General features: G+C 39.8%; 1 protein-coding gene across 1 annotated transcript; it reads left to right on the top strand.

Moving 5' to 3' along the window:
* The first annotated feature begins 2,580 nt into the window (after positions 1–2,580).
* itpkcb (inositol-trisphosphate 3-kinase Cb) lies at positions 2,581–22,716 on the top strand. The gene is made up of 7 exons (XM_084717761.1): positions 2,581–3,876; positions 16,984–17,083; positions 18,130–18,343; positions 19,071–19,275; positions 19,878–19,979; positions 21,128–21,199; positions 21,359–22,716. Exons 1-7 carry the CDS (start codon positions 2,764–2,766, stop codon positions 21,566–21,568), a joined length of 2,016 nt encoding a protein of 671 aa, XP_084573887.1. The 5' UTR covers positions 2,581–2,763; the 3' UTR covers positions 21,569–22,716.
* Positions 22,717–22,840: the final 124 nt, after the last annotated feature.

Genomic DNA, 22,840 nt, shown 5'->3' with positions numbered 1-22,840 from the left:
TCACTATGAGCTGTTCTTTCCATTGTTATCCTTCCTGTCTCATTTCCTTTCTGTGAGCATTCCTCTCTGACAGCAGGGTGACTGCACTGCTGCCACAGTAGATGACAGTAAATATAAACACTCAGTTGCTCCCTGTGTCAAATGTAAAATGCTGCGAATGTTTCCAAGATGCTGTGCTGTATGTCCTGTAAAATTAGGAAACATATCTCTAATAGGAGGGAAATTGCCGTCTCACACTGTCTTTTGTAATTGTATCTAAAATTGTGAAATGTTACAAGGTTTCAGCGGGCTGGAATTTGAGACTACTGTATACAAGGAGGAATGTATAATTGACAGTGAGACTTTCCAGTTTTTCCATTTTATTTGCCACCATATTTAACAAGTTAAAACGCACATACTGTTTGTATTAGCTGTCTTTTGACATATCGGCATGTACTTGATGCTTATTTAGTGCAGAAATGATTCGCTGATTAATCTACCTACATTATATATTTGTACATTAGATATTTGTTGTGGATTTGGACTGTGGGTCAGACAAAACAAGCAACATGAAGTAGGGCTGGGCAATATACGGATATTATATTAATAAGGTCATATGAGACTAAATATCATCTTAGATTCAAAATATTGTTGTATTGTGATATGGCATAAGTGTTGTCTTTTCCTGGTTTTAAAGGCTGCATTACAGTTAAGTTTTCCGAACTTACCAGGCTGTTCTAGCTGTTCTATTATTTGCCTTTTTACCCACTTAATCATTATATCCACATTACTGATGATTACTGATTAAAAATCTCATTGTGTTAATATTTAGTTGAAGTATTGGGGATATCACAATTCTCCAAATCCATGGTTCAATATGACTTTCTATTTTAAGGTAATGATTCAGTAACATTTTTCTATTTAACTATTTTTATTTTAGCACTGACACTTGTTAAACTATCATGTTTTGAGTTGTAAAGGCCAACAGAGCATTGTTTTTATCCCCTGACATGTTTAATTTACGTTTTCAAATTCTTCTTTAAAAGGTAGTCTGTGGTTTCATGTGTGATACAGCGCCCATTAAGGTATGATGTGTCATCTTTGAAGTGTTGGGTGTTTTTTTCCTTCGGACATGTGTCACATGTCACAAGTAGGCAGGGGTGGAGAGGAAAACACAAAATTTAGATTTCAATTGATTTTCGATTTATTGAAATTGTGACACCCCTAGGAAATATTACTAGTCATCTCCACAATATTGTTACAATATTGAGGTATTTGATCAAAAATATTGTGATGTTTGATTTTGTCTTATCACCTAGTTGGGTAGTTTAGTCTACAGCAATGCTTCATATTCTATAAGATCATCACTATTTGGGAATTTACGATGTTTTTTAGAGAAAATGTGTATCGAGATATGACTCATATCATGGCATAGCCTAAATATATAAAAATATTATTTATAAGCCATATTTCCCAGCTCTTAACTTCAAGACATGACCTTGTCTTCTTGGAAACTGTAATTTGTTTCTATTTTCTGTCATCTTCTTGACCCAACGCAGTGGTTCTCAAACTGTGGGTTGGGCCCCACTGGTGGGACATGGAGCCACTCCAGATGGAGTGTAGATGACGAAGGTGAAAATATGGAGTCGAAACTAAGTTGAATTAATAGAATGTAAGTAGGGAAAATAAACAACTTTACTTATGCTGTCCTTTATTTCACTATAATTCAACTAGGATCACTCTTCATTAGTTGCTTCCTCTATCATTGTTAATGATTCATAAGAAAAAATATGAGGTGGCAGCTGTGAACTGTTTTTGGCTTCTGCAGAAAAAGTTTGAGAACCACTGACCTAATGATTAATCAATTAATCAGACAAATAAGTGAGTATGAAAATACTCCTTAGTAGCAGCCTTAGCTGAAAGTAGTATATGTATAATATATTTGAGTCAAATGTCTTCTATAGTTTAACACTCAATGTCTTGATTCACACACCAATGTGGGTACTGCTTTTAATGTAGACCCACTGTGTTTTTTTGGCCTTTTTTACGTAACAGCAGTTTATAGACAAACACTGAGGTCTAAATGAAAATGCTGCAGTGATACAAGCAGCTTACATGAGCTCAGGTCATAGTGTCCAGTCACAGGAGGGCAGTATTACACCAACTAACTCTGGTGAAACTGAGTCTGAAACTCCCTGAATTTACTATGAATGCTTTAATTTCTTTGCAGTCAGTTGTTTTACTGTAATATTAAAATCTTTCCTCCTATCATATCATCCTGTGAATGTACTCTCAGTGTTGGTGTGTAATTGATTCGACTTTTACCTGCCAGGTTCTTTTAGCCTGCTCCAGGAAATAATATCTGAGTTTCAGCACTGATACAAATCAGGGGATTAATAGGCTTTATTGAACCAGCCACTGCCATTACTGTCATTCAGTGTTGTTTACTTGGGCTATTGAGAATATGCAGGTGCTTTGTTTGTGCTGTTAATTATTACCTTATCAATCGGAATATTTTACTTTAAATGCAAGGGAATGTACTTTTTACAGTACGATATTGTTCATGCAGTTAATGTGTTTACTAAATTATTAATCATCTGTTTGCTCACACAGATTCCAGCATGAAAACAATGGAGCAAACTAAGACTTCCCAGGCTAAATGAATGGATTGTGTGACTAATGGCTTACTGTACATGTTAGGAGTCAGAGTGGTTTCAACTATACAAAATCAGCCGCTGAGGGTGTGTCTGGGTCACTGTTAGGCCTACTACTACGGCATGCAGGATGGGCCAAACTCGCTCGGATCTCTCGCGCACCGCCGCCACTCCTGGCAGAGCGAAATGGAAAGCAGGCGAGCAGGCAACCCAGCGACTCCGTATCCGGAGGTTTAGGAGCGGAGAGAAGCGACGGGGTGACCAGTTAAACAGGATTCCGATGAAAAATAAAGTGCTGTCGTGTTTGGGAAGGAGAAAGCGAGACTCCAGCCAGACAGAAGCCGATTTAGGTTGCGGAAACGGGGCAGGAGATCCAGCGACGCGCCGCGATCACAGAGTAGGAAAGTTGCCGAGGGACGAGGTGGTGTCGGCGGGTGGGGAGCAGCCAGCATCCCCGGGTTGTTTTGAGAGACCCTCCGGCCTAGATAGTGAAGCCGTGAACCGGGAGGCAGCGGCTGGCCCGTCCGATGCGTCAGGCTTGGAAAGGCGGAGCGGTGAAGTCAGCGGAGCGGGCTGCGAGGAGCCGAAACCCGGGCGAGAGGACAATGCCTCGGACCCCCCGACGAGGGCCATGGAAGATCAGTCAGTGGGGGGAAACAACCAGAACCGCGTTGTGTCTGGGCTTAGAGATGAATTAACCGGGACTATCGCCTCTGACCGGGACACTGAGCGGACTTTACCCTCGGATCAACCCTTGGACAGTGGCGTGGACGCCCACACTGAGAGTAAAATGACTAAAACTCACTCATGTCCACCCAAAGCGGCCGGTGACCAAAACAACTCTTGTTCTAATGAAACGGACAGCCGCGAGGACTCTGATCAGCCCCCTCATGCCCCCCCTGGAGGCCAAAGTTTCCCAGGAACCATCCCGAAACTCATCATAACCAGAGACCCGAGTCCGACCCGCTCTCAGGGGACACCCGCCCTGCTGAGCCCCCGCACGGAGCTCAGCACCGGCTCCTGTTTGGACCCTCACCCCGATGACGAGTCCCCCTGCTCGGACAGCGGCTGCGGAGGGTCGCCCGCGCTGATGCGCTCCCCGAGGAAGCTGTCCAACTCGTCCTCCATCGGCCTGTCCTCCGCCTCGTCCTTCGAGGAGTCCGAGGACGACTACACTGGGAGTGACATCGAGTCCAGTCTGTCTCCAGCCCGGTCTCTGTGCAGCCCGGATGATGGGACAGGGGTGAGTGTCTTTTTCAAGTGCTTTCCATAACAAACCCTTGGTTGAAGTGTCCTGTGCAGATCAGAAACAATCACATGGACCGCTCATTTATATTAATGAACTGTCAGCTGCTCTCTGTACAAAATCCTAAACAGGTTTTACTGCTTTGCCTGCCAGAAAATTAGATGCAAATATTGCGCAATCGGCCATATATTATGGCAGGCATACGTACAGTATGTGCCTGAGGGCCATTCTTCCACTGAACAAACCACAGTGTGAGGTGCACAACAACTACACAGCTGCAAAATAAGTGGTTTGGAAAAACAATGGAATAGAGTGGATGTTAACATGTACAAATCCATGCATACACAGAGAGCGACACACACTGCATGCACGACACACGCAGGTCAGTAAACCTAAATCAAAAACCGCTTTTGCTACAGGTACTTTAGGTTATAAGGCACACCAGGGTTGCATGATATGCTATTGTTTTGACAGATACTGCAATTGCAATATGATTCATGATTAGTGAGAATGATGATTTCTGCATAATGGTTTTAATTTTTATTTTAAAAGTTATATTCATGTGGATGTGACAGTTGTTGGAGTCTGTACCAAACAAACATGTTTTCTGACATCTGAAGAACAAGATTTGTAGACCAGGGCATCTCTGCAGTACTACAGCATTTCATTATAATGCTGTTTTCTCAAACATTTTTCCTTTTTTCAAAAAAATTACAGCTGCTACAAATGTGACTTAGATATTGTACTTTGTCATATTGAAAGTTTGATAATATTTTTGATCAATTGTGCAGTCCCAGTGAATGTTACCATGCACACATCCATGCACAGAGTTATACACACTGCATGCAAGGTGCATGCAGGTCAACAACCCTATTTCATGCAACACCTTCTGCCAAGGCACTTTAAGTTATCAGGAACACATGTATTTCCATATTTAATGCTGAACGGCAGTCGTGCAGAAATACAAACTGCACATCAACAGTCATATCAGTCAGTGTCAGCTGATACAGGCAGGTTAGAGCTACTCAAAATACATCATCGACTAATTGTTAGAGCTCTGATTCCCAGTAAAGGACAATCCTTGAGGTCCCAGTCAGTTAGCATTGTGGTGGTATCATGTGGTTTTGTTGGTTCTCTGTTTGTTTTTAAATTACAAACACCATTTGTCTAATGTGTGGTTCCAAGCCTTAACGGCCAGACCTGCACCATCCTGATAGTGAAACAACATGATAACACATTTAAATCAAAGAACAGGAAACTGGCTGTTATCTTCAACCCCCACTTCTGTGTTCCTCCGCTCCCATGGCTCATGGTCACAAGGCTTTGATGATCTCAACTACAGGACCATTTAAACGCTGTCTGATTACATGTTTGAATTATTTGTCATCCCATTGCAGTAGCCACTTCATCACAAATAGACGTAAGGGATGTGATCAGAGCAATCTAGAAGTGAGTTTACTGCCCCTGAGGCTCAGGGTTTTCCTCTCCACCAGACATGAGATGCAGTTTAAAGTTTCCAAGTTGGAAGTCATGATGTTTCCCCCCTGAGTCAGGAGGCTTTGATGCACTGCTGATTAGAAATGTCAGGAATGTCTTAAAAACAGGATGTTTCCACTGGAGACAGCTCTCCTGTATCTCTGCTCTTCTTGGCAGTGTCAGAATCCTGTATGTCCAGGTTTTCCGCTCAGGCCACGTCATCTCACATACATGTTGAGAGATATTCAGCTATCAGCATACCATTTATATTGTGCTGCTCAAAAGTTAGAGACCTGGCAGAAGTTGTATAATATTTTTTAATAATCTGGTCCAAGTTACTTTTCCACCACAGACAGTCCACCCTTGTCTGGTATTTTATTTGATTTTTCCAAAGAAAGAGAGAATTGTGACACAGAAAAACATGTGACCTGTTTGAGCTCCAGCCTGATTTCATAGTAGCAGTTTGGATCATCTAGAGCCCCCAATTTAACACAAAGTAATGCTTTATGTATTTTTACAGAGACATTGCACTTTCATAAACATGACTCTTAATATGTCAGTGTTGCTCGAGTGGCTAATTTTTATTTTATATCGTAATCAAAACAAATATAAAAACAAAATTTAACAATAACCACAACAAACACACAGACAAGCCCAACTTCATTACCCTAATAATAGCTTAAAGGGACAGTTCACATTATGTGAAGCAGAGTTGTATGAGGTATTTATTCATAGTTAGTTTATTACCTACAGTAGATGGCAGTCATCGCAACCCCAGTTTGAAGAACTTTCAGGAGTACTGCTGTAGGTAGCTAATAATGTGCTGCTTTGGACAATGTCAACAGCAAAAAATAGGCACACAAAAAAAATCAGTATCATTCTAAGTGTACACTGTACTGTGTACACTGAGGATTTTCACCACTTTACCTTGCTGTCAGACAGCTTTTTCTAACAGGAAATGGAACTTAAAAGGCTCATTCAATCACTCTCTCCCCGCCACCAGACTTTTTTTGGTTAGCTATTTTGTGTTATTGTGTGACATTGGTGAATCCAAACTAACCCTTTAAAACACCAAAGTCACACAATAATATAAAGAAGCTGCTCGAGGCAACAGCACGCCAGCAAACTGTGTTTTGTGAGGTAAAATTACTGGAGAGTGATATTTGGCTTATATAAGTGTAAAAGGCTGACAGCAAGTTAAAGCAGTGAAAATATTCTAAATATAATGCACACTTAAACGGATTAAAAATAAATAAATAAATAAACAAAAGAATAAGTGGGCCATTTTTAGGTGGCTTAAATAAATTTTGCAGCTGACCCTGAACACAGCAGTACATTATCTGGGGTTCTAGGTACTCACAGCTTTAGGACAGCAACTAAAGATTATTATCATCATTAATTGATTGGTCAGCTATGTTTTCCACAAGAAAATATCAGAAAATAGTGGGAAAAAATATTTTAATGTCTCAGAGTTCAAGGTGAGACAATGTCATAAAGACAAAGAAAAGATTTCTTTTTTTGTGGTTTTGAATGGAATCAGTTTATGATTTTCTAATGCTACTATCATTTCCATACTCAAATAATGGCGTGTTTCCTTTTTTTTTTTTTTTCAGTTTTATAATGTCAGAGGAAACGTGAATTTACAACATTTAAGTTTCTTAAATACCAGCTGATGACAAAGAGAATCCATCTCCCATTATTACATTAGTAATGTCTCTCCTAGGTCCGTGTTTTTGGTCACATTTCTCTACATGGCACACATGTCATTTGACAACCACTTACAGTAATGATCATTTGAATCAGTGGACACAGACAGTGTAATTTCCTGGCCATTACACTGAGAGTCAGGAAATGAGCAACCTGAGGAGTTGCACTTGAGCTGTTGTAACAAACAGGATGACGCTGCCCTGTGGTTTGTGATAAGAGATGGGTTCTAATGGACACGTTGTATCCTCTCGTCATGGAGTAAAAGCTCTATAATTAATAGGAATGAATGTGTGTGTCTTGTTATCGGCTTTAAAAAGCCATGGCCGTGCTTTCAGCTCCCAGTCAGACCAGGTACATTTTGTACATGCCGTGACGTGAGCAGATACATGCTCAAACATGCATACTCAGAGACACACACACTTGCAGCGATGCCGTCTTGCATTCAGAGTTCAGTGTGTGTCATGGAAAATTGGGCTGAAGGCAGAGCTGGTTGCTAGGCGACGTCTTTGCCATATATGGTATTTTTTTCTCCTTGTCTTGTTCTCTTTTTCACACACAGACACTCGGTATCAACTCTGTCCCTGACATTTGAATGTTAGATGTAAATTGCTACAAATGTCCGTGCAGCCGACAACGCACTAATTATTTAGCAATTTATCCCTTCCAATATGACACACTCTTTCTCCTTGAACAAACAAGCTTCATTTTTTTTTTTTTGCCCCGAAACACCATGAGACACACAGTGGAACAGAAAACAAGAGGAAAATGAGTATATGAGAGAGTACAGACAGACACTGAAACTTTGAACACATAGCCTACACGTGACGATGATGCTTCTTATTTATGCATGCTTATTCACATGAGCCACAATCGCAGACTTGTTTTCCATAGCACCCATTATACAGAGTCCCACTCATCACTCCCACAGCACACTTATACATAAAATCCATGTTACAAAGCAAAAAAGAAAAGAAAGAAAAAAAGTCCATGCTGTTTCTTTGGGTTCATATTTACATCATATTTAGAATTTAATATATTTCTACAGCATGACAACAGAAATCAACACAACAGTGGCAGAGGAAGTAAGAAGCAATTTAGAATTTACTCTCATACTTCTATTAGGAAAATAACTGCCAAAATTACATAAGCTACATTTCACCACCGATGACATTATATTGCTGGTGTCCAATAAAAACAAATTTGTTGATTTTTCATTTTTCCAGATAAACTGAAAGATTGTGACTTTGGTGAGTCTGAACTAACCCCTTAAAACACAGAAGTCACACAAGTACACAAAATTCTTAACAGATAGAGCCAGTGGTAGACCACCAACTCCTGTGTTGTGTGAAGTAAAATTACTTTTTTTGCCCGTGGAGAGAGCGATACAACGGCTTATATAAAGAAAAGACTGTCTGATGGTAAGGTAAAGCAGAGAAAATACTCTAAATATAACATACACTTAAACTGACATTGATATTTTTGGATCAGGCGATTTTTTATTTTTCTGCTGACCCTGTCCACAGCAGTACATTGCTTAGCTTTCTACATCAGCACTCCTGCTGCTCGTCCAAACTGGGAGTGTGCCGACTGCCATCTATTGTAGGTAATACACTGACTATGGATAAGTACCTCATACAACCCAACATCATTAAGTCCAAACTGTTCCTTTTATATGTTCTGTCATGAGTTAACTCTAAGCTTAATAAACCATTAAAAATATTGGTTTAGCTAAAATACATTGTCACAAAGTTAACAACAGGGCTGTGGTCACAAAGTTGTTGTTTTGTCAGACCAGCAGTCCAAAACCCCAAGATATTAAATTTATGGTGACATTAAAAAATATAATGGCTGCAAATCCTTATACTGAGAGGAATTAATATACATACAGTGGAACATTACATACATTAGATAGAGAAAACACAGAGGGACAAAATAAATAGTTCTATAATATTCAATATTATCACTAACACTAACAATTTCTCTCCTGGGATCAATAAAGTGATTCTGATAAGATATTGTCTTTTCTGAAGATAGTTTTTCAGTTGTGCCAGTGGCCCAGCACAGCTGAGCTGCTTCAACACTCAACACTTGTGTGAGGGGAAAGGGATGTGGTTTGATATAAACTAGTTTTGAGAACGGAGCCCTGGCAGTACCTGAAAACACACTGTAGCATACACACATGTAGTCACTCCTGTAGGTGATGATAGTTGTCTGACAGGTTCTGCTTTGTGTCCACACACATTTACATACACACACACACACGCACACACACCCCTCTGGAAGCTACGTAGCACTGAGGAATTCGTCATGCAGACAAAAGGAGAGTACTGGGAGGGTATGGGAAGGCCTGTTGTCCCTGCCCCCCATGCTGCCAGTCGGTCATGAATCTGGCGTTGGATTGGCTCAGCGTGGGGCTCAGGATAGGCCCTGTGGGGATTAGGGGATGAGAGGGAGAGGAGGTACAAAGGTTAGACTGAAGAGACAGAGAAGACAGCTCATTGTGCGGAGGTTTGTACCTTCAGGGCGAGAGGAGATGATTGAAGCGAGGAGGTAAAAGAGAAGGGGGCTAGTTCAGACAGGCAGATGACAGAAAGAAAGAGAAAAACGGTAGCTTTAGGTCGTCAGATATGTGGCTCTGTGACCGTAAAGACTATATCAAGTATTGAGAAAGTGTTACGAGAGAAGGGAGGAGTGACAGGATGTTGAAACAGGAGAAATTGTGAACTGGGATGACAAAAACAGGTTGCAGAGGAGGAGCGGGGGTCACATTGATAGACAAGTACAAGCTTCTAACAGGGGTAGGATTATTTACCAGGCAACACAAGCCTCAGTTTACAGCAAAGGGTTTACAGCCGGACTGAAGCTGAATATCTGGAATAAGACGGAGCATTAGCTGGGAGCTAACAGTGGACTCTGGTAAAGAAGTTTATAGATGGTTGTGAAGGATCTCAGGCCGACAGGGAGGCACACATCCCTGGCGGTGCTTGCCCGTGGAGACCCTGCGCTGATGGTGCGGAGTATTTTGCGCTGGCTGCGTTCCCGCTTCGTCTCCGGGGCTGTGTGTGCTTGTGTCAGCGCCTGTCTCCTCCTCCACTACTGCTCTGTCTGCCAGGTAAGAAATGGAAAGTGGCAAACTTATCCCGAGCGGCGATACAGATTTGAATCCAGCCTACCATAGCCCGAATGTATTTGCTAACGTCACGCTTTTCCAGAGAGACGATGCGAGGGCAGATTATATCAGATGCAGGTGACAGGTTTGGGTATTCAAATGTTTCCTGATTGACGTCCCGGTCTCTTGTTGAGCTACAGTATGTGATGGTTTGTTTGGCACACAGTATGCAGTCAGTCATGTGTGCCTGCGATGATTTCTCTATCTGGGTTAAGCAGCCAGTAAGCCAACCAGCAGGATGATGATGATGCTGTAATGTCATCAGGCTGTAATACTTTGCTATCAGTTCACTTATCAGACTTGAATCTTGTACCTTTACCTTTCTTACACTGTGCTTAGCTGTCAGGCTATAAAGTAAACAGTTGCAGCTTTCGAGTATTGAATGTTATTGAAAACTAGCAAGAAACTAGTTTTAGCTGTATTTTGGGCAAATATTTAGGGTCAGTGACTAAGGAAATGCCTCATTTCAAAAGCAATTTCAGTGATGAACCTTGTTTTTCCCCCAAAGCACATTACTTTTAAAAATATTTTAGGCTGCATGCTATGTCTTAACTTCCTCTCAAGTGTCAAGCTCTTTATTGTCATATACACAACAATTACACAAAAAATCTACTTATTTGCAGCCCTACCTCCAACAAGACTCGATATGTATAAAAAGAAATTCATGCAAGTAAAAACTGGAATCTTAAGTCATAAAGACATAAAACAATGCAGAATTTAAAATATAGGGACAGAATATAACATGTAGTGCCAGTCAGTAGTTTGGACACACTTCTTGTTCATTGTTTTCTTAATTTTTGTAAGAGATGGTTCAAATTGTACCAACAGTGTGCATAGCTGTCATCAAAGCAAAAGGTGGCTGCATTGAAGAATCTAAAGTATCAAAGAGCAAAACCCATTTGCACACTTGTAGGTCGACAGGTGCGCAGGAGAGGACCATGGGTTTACAATAAAGAACAAAAAGACTCTTGCACACTGTCTTCTGCACTTGAAATCAGATTTACTAAACACTGATGTTATTAAATCTTTGAAGTGCAAGCGCAGAAGACAGGGTGCAGGAGTCCTTTTAATTTTTTATGAATCTAAAATCACTTATTCTCCCTTGTTTTCACATGTTTTGCTTAGTACACAATGACATGTAATTTCATAGTTCTGATGTCTCCAGTATTAATTGACAGTGTAGAGAAATTATAAAAATGAAGACAAACCATTGAATGAGAAGATGTGTCCAAACTTTCGATTGATACTGTGTATAAAATAAAATACACAATGAACAATAAAATATAATACTGTGGTAGGCAGATGTACAGTGATGATAAAATAAGCACTGTAACGTACATGTTATGAATCTGTAAGAACAGGATTTTAGACAGGCAGTTCAGTACTATCTAATTATTTTGTTTTCTCAGTTTTGAAATTCCCTGTAGACTATATCTTAACTTGAAATAGCCTTTGAATTTCTCTAAAACAAACTAAAATACAGTTTCATTAAAGACATCGCATGTATTTAAAAATGGCGATTATAACCTGATTTTAATTTGAAGTAGGAAACAAAGGCAAAAGATATCATAATCGTAAAATGACCATTTACAGATACTTGCAATCCAATTGCATTGTTCGCAAGACGTCACACAAGAAAAAGCCCAGTGAAGAAATTTGTCCAATCAGCATAGCCATCTATGTGAAATTTGGAAACAGGAGGAGGACACTGAATAACGCAATCGCTACGATTCACCAGAAAAGTAGATTACTCACCCCTACACTGCACTAATAATTAAAATATATATACTGTGATGGTTAGACAGCTTGTAAACAGGCAGTAAAATAAATGCTTTTAGTAATAGTAATATAAAGGTAAAGTGACATCAGGATCAGTAAGGAATAAGTAAAGTCTCATGGTGACGAGCTTAAGGGTTCAAGAGTTCAGCAGTCTTATGACCTGCTGCGATCATGTGTGTTTTAAACAGGAATTAATATGTGTTTGTTTTGGAAAGGTGACCAGGGGAAGGGGACGACTGTAAAGACATATAGTTGCGGTCAGTGTGACTTCTTCCAGAGTGACCATTGTTGTTTTCGTGTGAAGAAACAGAGTGTGTGTGTGTGTGTGTGTTGCTTCATAGCAGGCACCAGATACATTCCCAGCATTCCAACCCCAAAATCTCAAAGAGGAGGCCTACACAGGTAAGAGGTGACAGGAGTAAAGAAAACATGCAGTTGGCAGGACAAAATGACGTTTGATGAAAGGAAAATCTGTGGAGACGAGCAGTAGTGAGACTTCCATTTGATTTAACGTGGGGGGGAAAATAAAAATAAGTAGAGAAAGGAAGTTTGACAGTACACTTACCAGCATCAAAGCTTCGGGGAATGCAGAGGAAGCACAGAAAACTTAGAAAACAAAGAAAGATGACGTGGTCTCTGAGTTATATATTCTTGAGTTATATAAAAGAGAAAGCGGAGATGGTGAAGGTTGGACTGTGAGAGGTGAAATGTGACCTCAGTGTTTAAAAAGCTTGGCTGTGTGGGCTGAAGAGCGAGGATGAGACAGCAGCACACCACCAGTTTGCTGAGTTTGAAATAAAACAACAGTCCAGTCTTTTTTTTTTTTTTTTTTTGCAGATAAGCAGTCGTGATCCTCTGCATTTACCTCTGCGGTATTTTTGAAAAACTCCTCCATATCCAGCAGGACATTAGCAGCATTAGCTCCGGCTGTGACTGGTAATTTTAGTCTGATACACTCGACCCCACAGAGGAAACACATTAAGCTGTCAGCTTGAAGCAATTAGATAGAGAGCCTAATGTCATGTGGATAAGAGAAGTGAAAGCAGAGAGGCTGGAAGATGTGGGTGTCTGCTTCACCTTTCCACTCCTGTCAGTCCCCCCCTGGACTTCATGTGTCACAGAGGCCCCTGTCAGATGAGGACAAGTGAAGCTAATAATAGCAAAATAAAAAGACGCCAAGGTTTTTGTGGTCTAATGGATAAATGCGGCTGGTGTTTTGACCACAAACCCCTGTTATTTTAGGAGATTATTTTTGGAAAACAGTGTTGATGGTTTCTTAAAACAGATCTTAGTCTATTCACAGTAACTATAGCGTGTTGGTCCAACAGGCAGGAAATGTCAGTCTTTGGCACATATACATTCACATATACACAGAGCATTTATAATGTAACAACATGATCTTACAAGATGTTGATTGATATTTGCATATAATAAAATACACACGGAAAGTCAGAACTACACCTCAGATGCAAACAGACTGATCAAAACACATTTTAAATGTCAAACATGATCATGATACTTTAAAATAAGGCAAACACGTCTACAGTACATGTATGTGTTTTGCCTCTTTTGCCTTCATACTGTTTCACAGACTCTTGTGTTATGAACTTTACACAATAGGTTCATAGTTATCCCTTACAGCAGCACTTTGGAGGTCAAGTGTTGGCGACAGTTTTACAGTACTGACTGGGTGGAGTGTCTGAAGGTGGATTATATGTAGACCTTTATGTGGTATAAGGTTGGGGAGGTTGTTGGTTGTTACAAACATGTTATTTTTCTGCTCTCTTTGATTTCCTGTTGTTGTAACAAGCTGGTTGATTTAGAGAGAGCGATATTTGGCTTATATAATTGCAGTTTTCCATCAGAAAAGGCTGTCTGATGGCAAAGTAAAGAGGTACAAATATTATAAATATACTGTACACTTAAACTGATATTAATTGTTTAATTTTTCTTAGGTGAGCCTTTCTTTAGGTGCTTTGCTAATGTTTTGCTGCTGACCCTGTCCACAGCAGAACATTGCTTAGCTTCCAGCACCAGTACTCCTGCAGCTCTTGCACACTGGGGGCATGTCAACTAGCATCTACTGTAGGTACACTGTCTATGGATAAGTAACTCATGCAACCCCACCTCAAATAATCCGAGCCACCCCTAAAGTCAGGGTTGTAGTCTAATACAGCTAGATATAAATGTACAAATGAAGGTATGGATAAACAAAGACACTCCCTGTCACTGCAGAGTGATATTGGGGATAGATCAGAAAATCAGTAAAGGCACATAACAGTTTTCAACCTGGCCAGGCCAAATGCTGGAGGAAGATCTGTGGAAGATAAAAAGGAAATGGCGTATCCAGAAATGGTGCTGTGTACCATGGAAACCCTACTGAATTTGATCCAGGCCTGCTTCACAAAAGGGATTTGTGAAACAGGTAGTGTTACATCTGTGTGTACCACATGCTCGTGCACGGGTCACAAGTATGTCGTCCGCTTTGATTGCCGTAACATGTCAAAATGAGTGAGAGGAAATGATCTCATGTTGCAAAATGTAGCTTCCATGTTGCAAATTTGATAAAATGTTTTTGGTGTTCACATGTTTTCATCACTGCTTTTTGCCCTGAAGCGTCAGAGGTCACGTCAGGGTTAATCTGTTGATGCGATTGAATGCTCAGGTCACAGGTGTCTAGTACTCACTCTCATTACTCTCTGTCTCCTGTTGACCAGCTGTCTGATAAAGCACAAACCTGTTGTACACAGGTTCTCATCATAAGAATTCAACAGACGGACATGGCTGAGAACCTAAGAAACCAGTTATAGGCAGTTATGCGGATGCATGTAGGGCAAATAACTAAGGAAATACTTGGTTTCAGAGCCGTTTGTCAGTGATTAACCTTATTTTTTCCCCAATAGTTATTTAGTTCTTTATTTTCATATACATAACAATTACAGTGAAGCAGTCGTTGGTTCTGAAATTCTGCAAGCAATTCCGGAGAAAGCTTGACCCGAGTCACCAACTCAATCCAACCGGTATCTGACGACCTGGGAATGAGACTCAGCAGTGAAATATCTTTCTCCAAAATCACTTGTGGCATCTTAAATTCTCAAGCCGTCGTCAACAATGCTCAAACAATATTATAAAAATAAAATTACTCAAATAAAAATGAATCACAGACACTGACCAGCTGTCTGCTGAATCACAAACCAGCTGTACAGTTTCCCATCATAAGGAACCAACAAAGGGAACACAGCTGTTGAACGCAGACGGAAAATCTTTTACTTTTTAAATCCGGAGCTTGAAGACTAATCACATTTGTAAAAGGTTTATATCTGTGAGATTAATGATGGTGAAGGAACAGAGTCACCTGCACTTTGTGTACATCACGTTGAACAGTTTTCTAGTGGTAGTCTTTCTAAATATTTAAGTCTATAAATATCTGTCATGTTTTGTTATGAACAGTGAGTAACTTCTACAAGATCTACAAGACAAAATATTCAGTCATCGATAAGGTTTTACCTAAAATGTAGATCTCATTAATGCAAACACTTTTAGAAAATAAAGTGGTAAATAAGATAAAATAGGATAGAACTTAATTAATCCTGAAGGTAAAACTTGTGCTAATGATTGTTCCAAAATTACAGCAATGTGAGAATAACAACAGCGTATTAATAGAAAGTATATAAAGAGTAAAAGCAAAACAACCCAAACATGTTCTTTATAGAATAAGAATAGAAGTACCATAAGTTTAGTAAAAAAGTAAAAGAAGTATTGGCAGTGACATTTAAAGTAATATTATCAGTGATATTGAAAGTATTAAAAAGTTGCATTGCACCAGATAATAAACGTAATATTGCACATGATGCACATAATATTGGCATTCATTTTCTCAGTGTCTGATATTTCAGCTGCAACAATAAACAGCCCACAGTGCAAGCTCTTGTCTCTCTTAGCTCTTTCTTTTCAGGGCTTTAAAACCTTTTGAGTTGCAAAACAGCACTCCTTAAACTCAAATATATTATGTAAGTCAAACACAGCTCCGCAGTTTCCGTTTTCTGTGTGTGTATTCCCGTATTAGACTGTTTTATTGTGACAGAGTTTCAAGAGAGCAGCTGTGGAAAGAATGCATGTGATGAGAGAACAGATAGGCAGACATGTAAACATGGCAGAGATAGCAGCACAGTCATTCACGGACGTTATTTAGTTATAAAAAGATTAGTTTTATTGTTATAGCCTCTTGTCCCAGCATTTTATGATTCACATTTTTGCCTCGGCCACACACGTTTTCTCATTCTGGTTTTTATCACGATTGCTTCTGTGTTAAACACTTATTTGCCTATGGGGCAAATAAACATTTATTATATGAAAAATTAGAAAAAGTGCAAATTTGTTATTATATTATTTGCTTCTCAGTTATATCCACTGTAATGTAATATACACACAGTCCCATCTCAAACTGGCTGTGGGTTTGTTATGATTTCCCACACACACATGTTCTAATCAATAGATGTCATGTTCCTCTCAGATTGCTTGCGTCAAAGTCCCTGTTGCACACTGTCCTTGTGCTGGTGTTTCCCAATGCAGATAACCATTATACACACACACACACACACATTCCATGCACAGTTGCAGACAGTAAGGTTCTGTTTTTTACGACACTGCAGTGGTGGCTCTGGTAAATGTTTTATGAATGGGCTTTGTGTCACGTACGTTGTGCACCTGGCCTTGGCTAAAGGGGAGGATCTGTCCAATGTCTACTGAGGTGTGTGTTTTTGTGAGCGTGTTTCAGTTTGTGCACACTGTAGGGTGTGTTTTCCTTTAATGGATAATCATTCTATTGGCTGGTGAAGTATTTAGCCCCGTGCTTTGTTTGAGCAGAAAAGAAACCCTCGCACTGATTAATCAGAGCTTGTCATTCGTGTGATGACACACGCCTTCTTGTAACAAAAGCATGACGTTCCTCTTTGCTGTTTTTCTCTTTCCAGAATAAGTCCTGGCAGAAGCTGAAGACCATGGTTCACTGGTCCCCCTTCGTCGTGTCCTTCAAAAAGCGTTACCCGTGGGTGCAGCTAGCTGGCCATGCAGGTATGCATAAATTTACATTTGTGTTAGTTTGACAGCACATTTTGATTTCGTAATTCTGTCAGAATCTTTTAACTAAAATGTGATTTAGGTTAATTAGTGACTTAGTTATTTAGTTTAGTTTCATATTTAAGTCATCTGAAAAGTCCTGGTTTTAGTCAAGTTTTAATTGACTGTAGAGCTTCAGTGAGTGATTGATTATGTAATTAATCACAGCCTTTTTTTTTTTTATTTCAGTCATTTTTAAAGAAAAAAGTCAAGAACTCACTGATTCCAGCTTCTCAACTCTGTTTTCTTTCTGAAATTTACTCCCTTTTATAACCGTAACTGAATATCTGTGGGTTGTGGGCAAAAAAGACATTTGAGGACATCAACATTTTCCCCCATTTTCAGACATTTTTTAGACCAAACAACCAATTGATTAATTGAGAAAATAATCACCAGATTAATTGAAAATGAAAATAATAGTTAGTTGCAGCCCTATTTAATTAAATATCATAAGATTATGATTAGTCAACTAAATCTACTGTGGATTTAGTCAACTAATCATAATAAAGGGTTTAGTTAGACATGATTTTTTCATTACACTTTAACATTAAAAGTATACTATACTACTCATACAAACATAACACGCACTCAATTTTGGACAGTGAAACTTTACACATATTATTTTAAAGATACTGTAAAACAACAATAAATGTGTGAAAAATAGATGCTCCATCTAGCAGCACATCACCAAGCTTCATGTTTCAGGTCTGCCCAAAAAATCCAGGAACACAGAAATCGTGGTAGAGATTAATTCTGACTGAATCTCTTCCCAACTCGTCCCTCCCAAACATTTTTGTCTCGTTTTATTTGCTGACTAAATAGTGTAAATAGATTTCGTTATATTTTTGACACCATAAATTAGTTTTTATTTACTTGTTGCCATGGTTTTGTTAGTGGAAAAAAAATATTAATCAAAAAATTTAGTGGTTTACAAAACCCTACATGTGCGTTAATTGCATTTTTACTCTTTAATCTTCATTCTGTGTGTCTCCTTCTCAAAGGTAACTTCCAGGCTGGGGAATACGGTCGCTTGTTGAAGCGATACTGTGAGTGTGAGCAGCAGTGCCTACAGAAGCTGATGAAGGACACTCTGCGGCCCCATGTGCCTGGTTATTACGGTGTGGTACAGAGGGACGAGCAGGACTATAACCTGATGGATGACCTGCTGGCTGACTTTGACTCACCCTCCATCATGGACTGTAAGATGGGCAGCAGGTAAGAGATTCAGCAAAGCATGAAATAACTCCCTCCACAACCATTTTCACAGCATTTTATCAGAGCTTATCTTGTGCTTTTGGGAGATACAGCGAGCCTTGAAAATAAACCTTCATACACACAAACTGTAAGCTTTAACACTGTTTACTCCCACCAGTTTTCCACCTACGTATCACATTTATATAATAATAATGGCTTTATTTGTACTGCTGTCGTCAAAGTGCTTCACAGGATTAAAATACGAGAGAATATAAGAATAAAATTACAATGAGGACACTTGAAATTCACATACCCTCCTACACTACTACACTGGAAAAAGGAAATGTGTAATTTGAAGATGGAAAAGACAGTAACCATTGAAAAGAACAAATTAATCATATGGAGAATTAGAAGCTTTGGCTCACCTTTTTTGTTTGTTTACTCTTAATGTGTTTTTTCTTAATTCTACTTGGGAGATAATAATTGAATCTGAAGGATTGTGTTATTGTTGAAGCTTTGAGTTGGTGAAGGAACTCAATAAAGAGGAATTGTATCTGAGTTATATTTGGTGTATGTGTCTATTCATATTTAATATATTTTAAATTGATTTGATATGAAGATACAGATGCTGAGCTTATGTGTTTATGTGAAGTAAATGTTGTCTTCTGTGAATAATAGAAAATAGAATACAATATTCAAACAAACAAAGGAAGAAAATTAAATATGAACCTTTTATGAAACTTTTTAGGACGTACTTGGAGGAGGAGCTGATAAAAGCCAGGGAACGTCCACGTTTGAGGAAGGACATGTACGACAAGATGGTGGCAGTTGATCCTGGAGCCCCCACTGAACAGGAGAGGGCCCAGCAGGGAGTCCTCAAACCCAGATACATGCAGTGGAGGGAGACACTAAGCTCCACGGCCACACTGGGCTTCCGCATCGAAGGCATTAAGGTCAGAAGTCATCCTGGACACAGACCTATGAGCATGAACAACTGTAGTACTCGGTGCTAGTGAAGAAACACACAGTTTCAACAAGAAATTAATCAGTTGGAGTAAATATTTATAAGTCTAGTCACCAGACCACACACACTGGAGTGGAAATGGAACAGACGGCCTATTAAAGTTTATGCCTCGATGCGCAGCCATAAAGGGAACTGTCTATTCCCTCAGAATTAAATCCAGGGTTGGTTATCAGGTTGTACCAATAACTGTAGATTTGCATGTTACTCAGACCCGAATAAAAATATCTGATGACACACTGAGCAATTTGCAGCAGACAGCGGCTTTATTTTCCAGTTGAACAAGTATGAGCTGTTGATTTGTGGCAGTGGAATTTCTGTTCACATATTTAGAAGTTCAAATTTCCATTCCATCCGCATGCAAACACAAACTGAGAACTTCAGCTGATAGAACTGCACTGAATATCAACAAAACTAACCGCCAGAATAAATCGGGACACTTAAAACAAAAAAAAAACAAGCCAAATTATTGATCAAAAAAATAAAGATCAAAGCAGAGAAGAGTAAATGCCTTATGTTTTCTTTATTCTACAGAAAGCAGATGGAACTTGTAACACCAACTTTAAGAAGACAAAGCACAGGGAGCAGGTGATGCAGGCCTTGGAGGACTTCGTAGGTGGCAACACTCAGATTCTGGTACGTTACTTGTTACGTTACATTTATTTGTTTTTTGTAAATGCAAAAACAGGAAAAGTTCCACATTTTGAGAGACATGCTTATTTGCTTTCTTGGTTGGATGGCGATGAAGTTGCATTTCCACCACACTGTAAAGAGCTGAGAACGTTAGGCAAATTCGTCTGCCATTGTATTAAAAAGCAACCACCATTTTTACATGTCATTCTTGCATGCAAGAAGAACACGACTTTGTCATCAGTGCATCTGTATGCTTTCTTCTGTACCTCCATGGCTGTGATTTCACTGCTGGAACTTTCCTTAGCTAGGAACCTTTGGAGGAATTAAGTACAGGAGTACAGGAACTTTGGGGGTGGGGCTTGGAATGCTAATCATTTATGACTGGTTGAGTACTCAAAGCATTTCACTTCAGACACCTTTTTCTAAATTGCAGCTGCAGACCAGTTTGTTTTTGTTCGTTGTACTTTAATACATCAACGTGAAGTTACAGAAGAAAACGTGACAGATGGAACATCGACAGAGTGACTTTATTTGGTGCACGTTGTTATTGATACCACTCACAGGCCTGTACAGCACATATGATGCTACGGCCAGATTCTGGTTAGCTTAGCTTAACAAAGACTTGAAGAAAGGGAAACAGCTAGCTTTACTCTGGCCAAAGGTAAAAAAGTCCACTCATCAGCACCTCTTCTTTTAGACAGAGCCAGGCTAGCAGTTTCCCTGTTTCCAGTCTTCTTGCTAAGCTAAGTTAGGCAGCTGTTAGCAGTAACTTCATATTTGCTGTACATATACACTGTACACTACCATTGTTTCTAATCAAGGCCATGATTTGCCATGATCTTTTTTAGCCTCTGATTAAGGTATATTTCGTAATCTGTTTCTTGTGTGTTGGTACATTTTTGTGGTGCATGTTTTGGATTTTGAAACCTGTGTTAGGTATGTTTCTGTCATTTATGTTTTTTGTATTTGATTGCTGTCTGTACTTCTGTTTGAAATCTGTCATGTTTTTGCTGCTCATCCTGACCAGGAATCCCTGACAGAAGTGATGTTGTGTCTCAATGGGACCTTCCTGGTTAAATAAGGGATACATTAAAAAAAAAAAAAAAAAAGGAAAAAAAATATTTAAATTCTCCCTTCTTTCTCTTTCTTAGAAACTCTACCTGCAGCGGCTGGAGGAGCTTCGATCAGTCCTCGAGCAGTCACAGTTCTTCAGGACACACGAGGTGAGATTCTGACTCTTACTGACTCACACTCAGTTTTCATCATTTCTGAACAAACCTGTCAGCCGAGTTGAAGATGTATGATATCATCCTGTCGTTAGCTTCTGATTGAATTCACACACACCTAAACTCACCCACCCCACTGGTTTAACTCTATTGCAGGTTGTGGGCAGCTCCTTGCTGTTTGTGCACGACGCCTCGGGAAAGGCCAGAGTGTGGATGATCGACTTTGGGAAGACAGTCCCCCTGCCGGCCCCTCGGACGCTGGACCACAGGACTCCCTGGGTGGAAGGCAACAGGGAGGACGGCTACCTGTGGGGCCTGGACAACCTCATAGACATCTTCAGCAGTATGCTCCCAGAGACGCCTTGAGAGGGAGACTTGGAAGACAAGACTGAAGTGAAACATGCCCAGATGGTGGAAGAGACACTAGATTGAGAGAAAAACACAAACTGAGACTGTGCTGGAGGAAGGCTCACAAGAGAGCCACTGGTTTGACTTTTTTTTCACACCATGATTTAAGTGTCTTTATCCACCAAATGCACCTGTGTAAGAAGACGATGAATGACGACAATCGCAGGATCTGTGCCAAAGGCTGAAATCATCCATCTTGCTTCATTTGTAGAGCTCGGGGACAGATGACCTGCGATGGGTTGATGCAAAAAGTAGGAAGAGAAAGAGAGATGATTCAAGGCAGAGTGGTAATTTTTGTCACATGGACTGTGGCTTTTCTTCTGTGAATAGAGCCTCTGACAGTCACCTTTTCCTGTGAAGACATTCAACATTGCTCATCTCCCTCCTCAGTGTCTCCCTCTGGTGGTCAGAGTTGCACATAGCACTCTCACGACCATGAACTTGATCCAGAGGCATGATGAAATCTTTCAACACGGCCTTTTAGGAGCATGGGGTAGTTTTTGGAGTTTTACTTTTGTCATGGACCACTTTTGATGTTTAAGTATACAGCAACACTAAAACACTGGTGAGGCCACGTGTTAACTAACTCAGCGTGTAAATACAAGTTTATTTAATTTCTCTTTTTTTTTGGCCTTGGTTGTAACCTCCTCCTTACCTTGTTTGTACAATTTGTGTGCCTCGCATTTTTAAAGAAAGAGCTGTTTGATCATTCCAGTGCAGTGGACTCCTGCTATTTTTCTTCCAAAGAGTTCACCCAAGTGTAAACTGATTTAATCCCAAAGTTTAACCTCTAGTAGAAAGAAAGTGTTTTCTAAATTTGGGTTTTTTGTATGATAATGCAGTGAAAAGGTTTTTTTTATTTAAAGGGGTTGGTTTGGATTATTATTTTTGGGGCTGTATGACGTACTTACCCATAGTCAGTGTATAATGTACAGAAGACAGCAGTCAACACGCCCCCAGTTTGGAGAAGCAGCAGGAGTACCAGCATGGAAGCTAAGCTATGTAGTTAAAGGTTAAAATGTATTTAAACCTCTTCAAAGTTTAAGGGTGTGCTATATTTAGAATATTTTCACCACTTTACCTCACTGCCAGACAGCTTTTTCTGACAGGAAACCACTGTTGTATGAGCCAAACAGTGCTGTCTCTAGACCAACAATACTACATAAACGAAATCATTCATTTACCGAATCAAGCAGTTACTTAGTTTGTGTGATTGTGTGACTTCAGTGA

Source organism: Lutjanus erythropterus, chromosome 4, assembly GCF_056507025.1.
Source record: "Lutjanus erythropterus isolate fLutEry1 chromosome 4, fLutEry1.hap2, whole genome shotgun sequence".
In the NCBI taxonomy this organism is placed as follows: domain Eukaryota; kingdom Metazoa; phylum Chordata; class Actinopteri; order Lutjaniformes; family Lutjanidae; genus Lutjanus; species Lutjanus erythropterus.
This window is presented reverse-complemented; position numbering and strand designations above follow the sequence as displayed.

Excerpts from the sequence above, each read along its gene's own strand:
- itpkcb (XM_084717761.1), top strand. The coding sequence starts at position 2,764 with ATGGGCCAAACTCGCTCGGATCTCTCGCGCACCGCCGCCACTCCTGGC. Across the intron at positions 3,877-16,983 it reads GCCCGGATGATGGGACAGGG|AATAAGTCCTGGCAGAAGCT; the intron begins GTGAGTGTCTTT and ends TTCTCTTTCCAG. Across the intron at positions 19,276-19,877 it reads TCCGCATCGAAGGCATTAAG|AAAGCAGATGGAACTTGTAA; the intron begins GTCAGAAGTCAT and ends TTTATTCTACAG.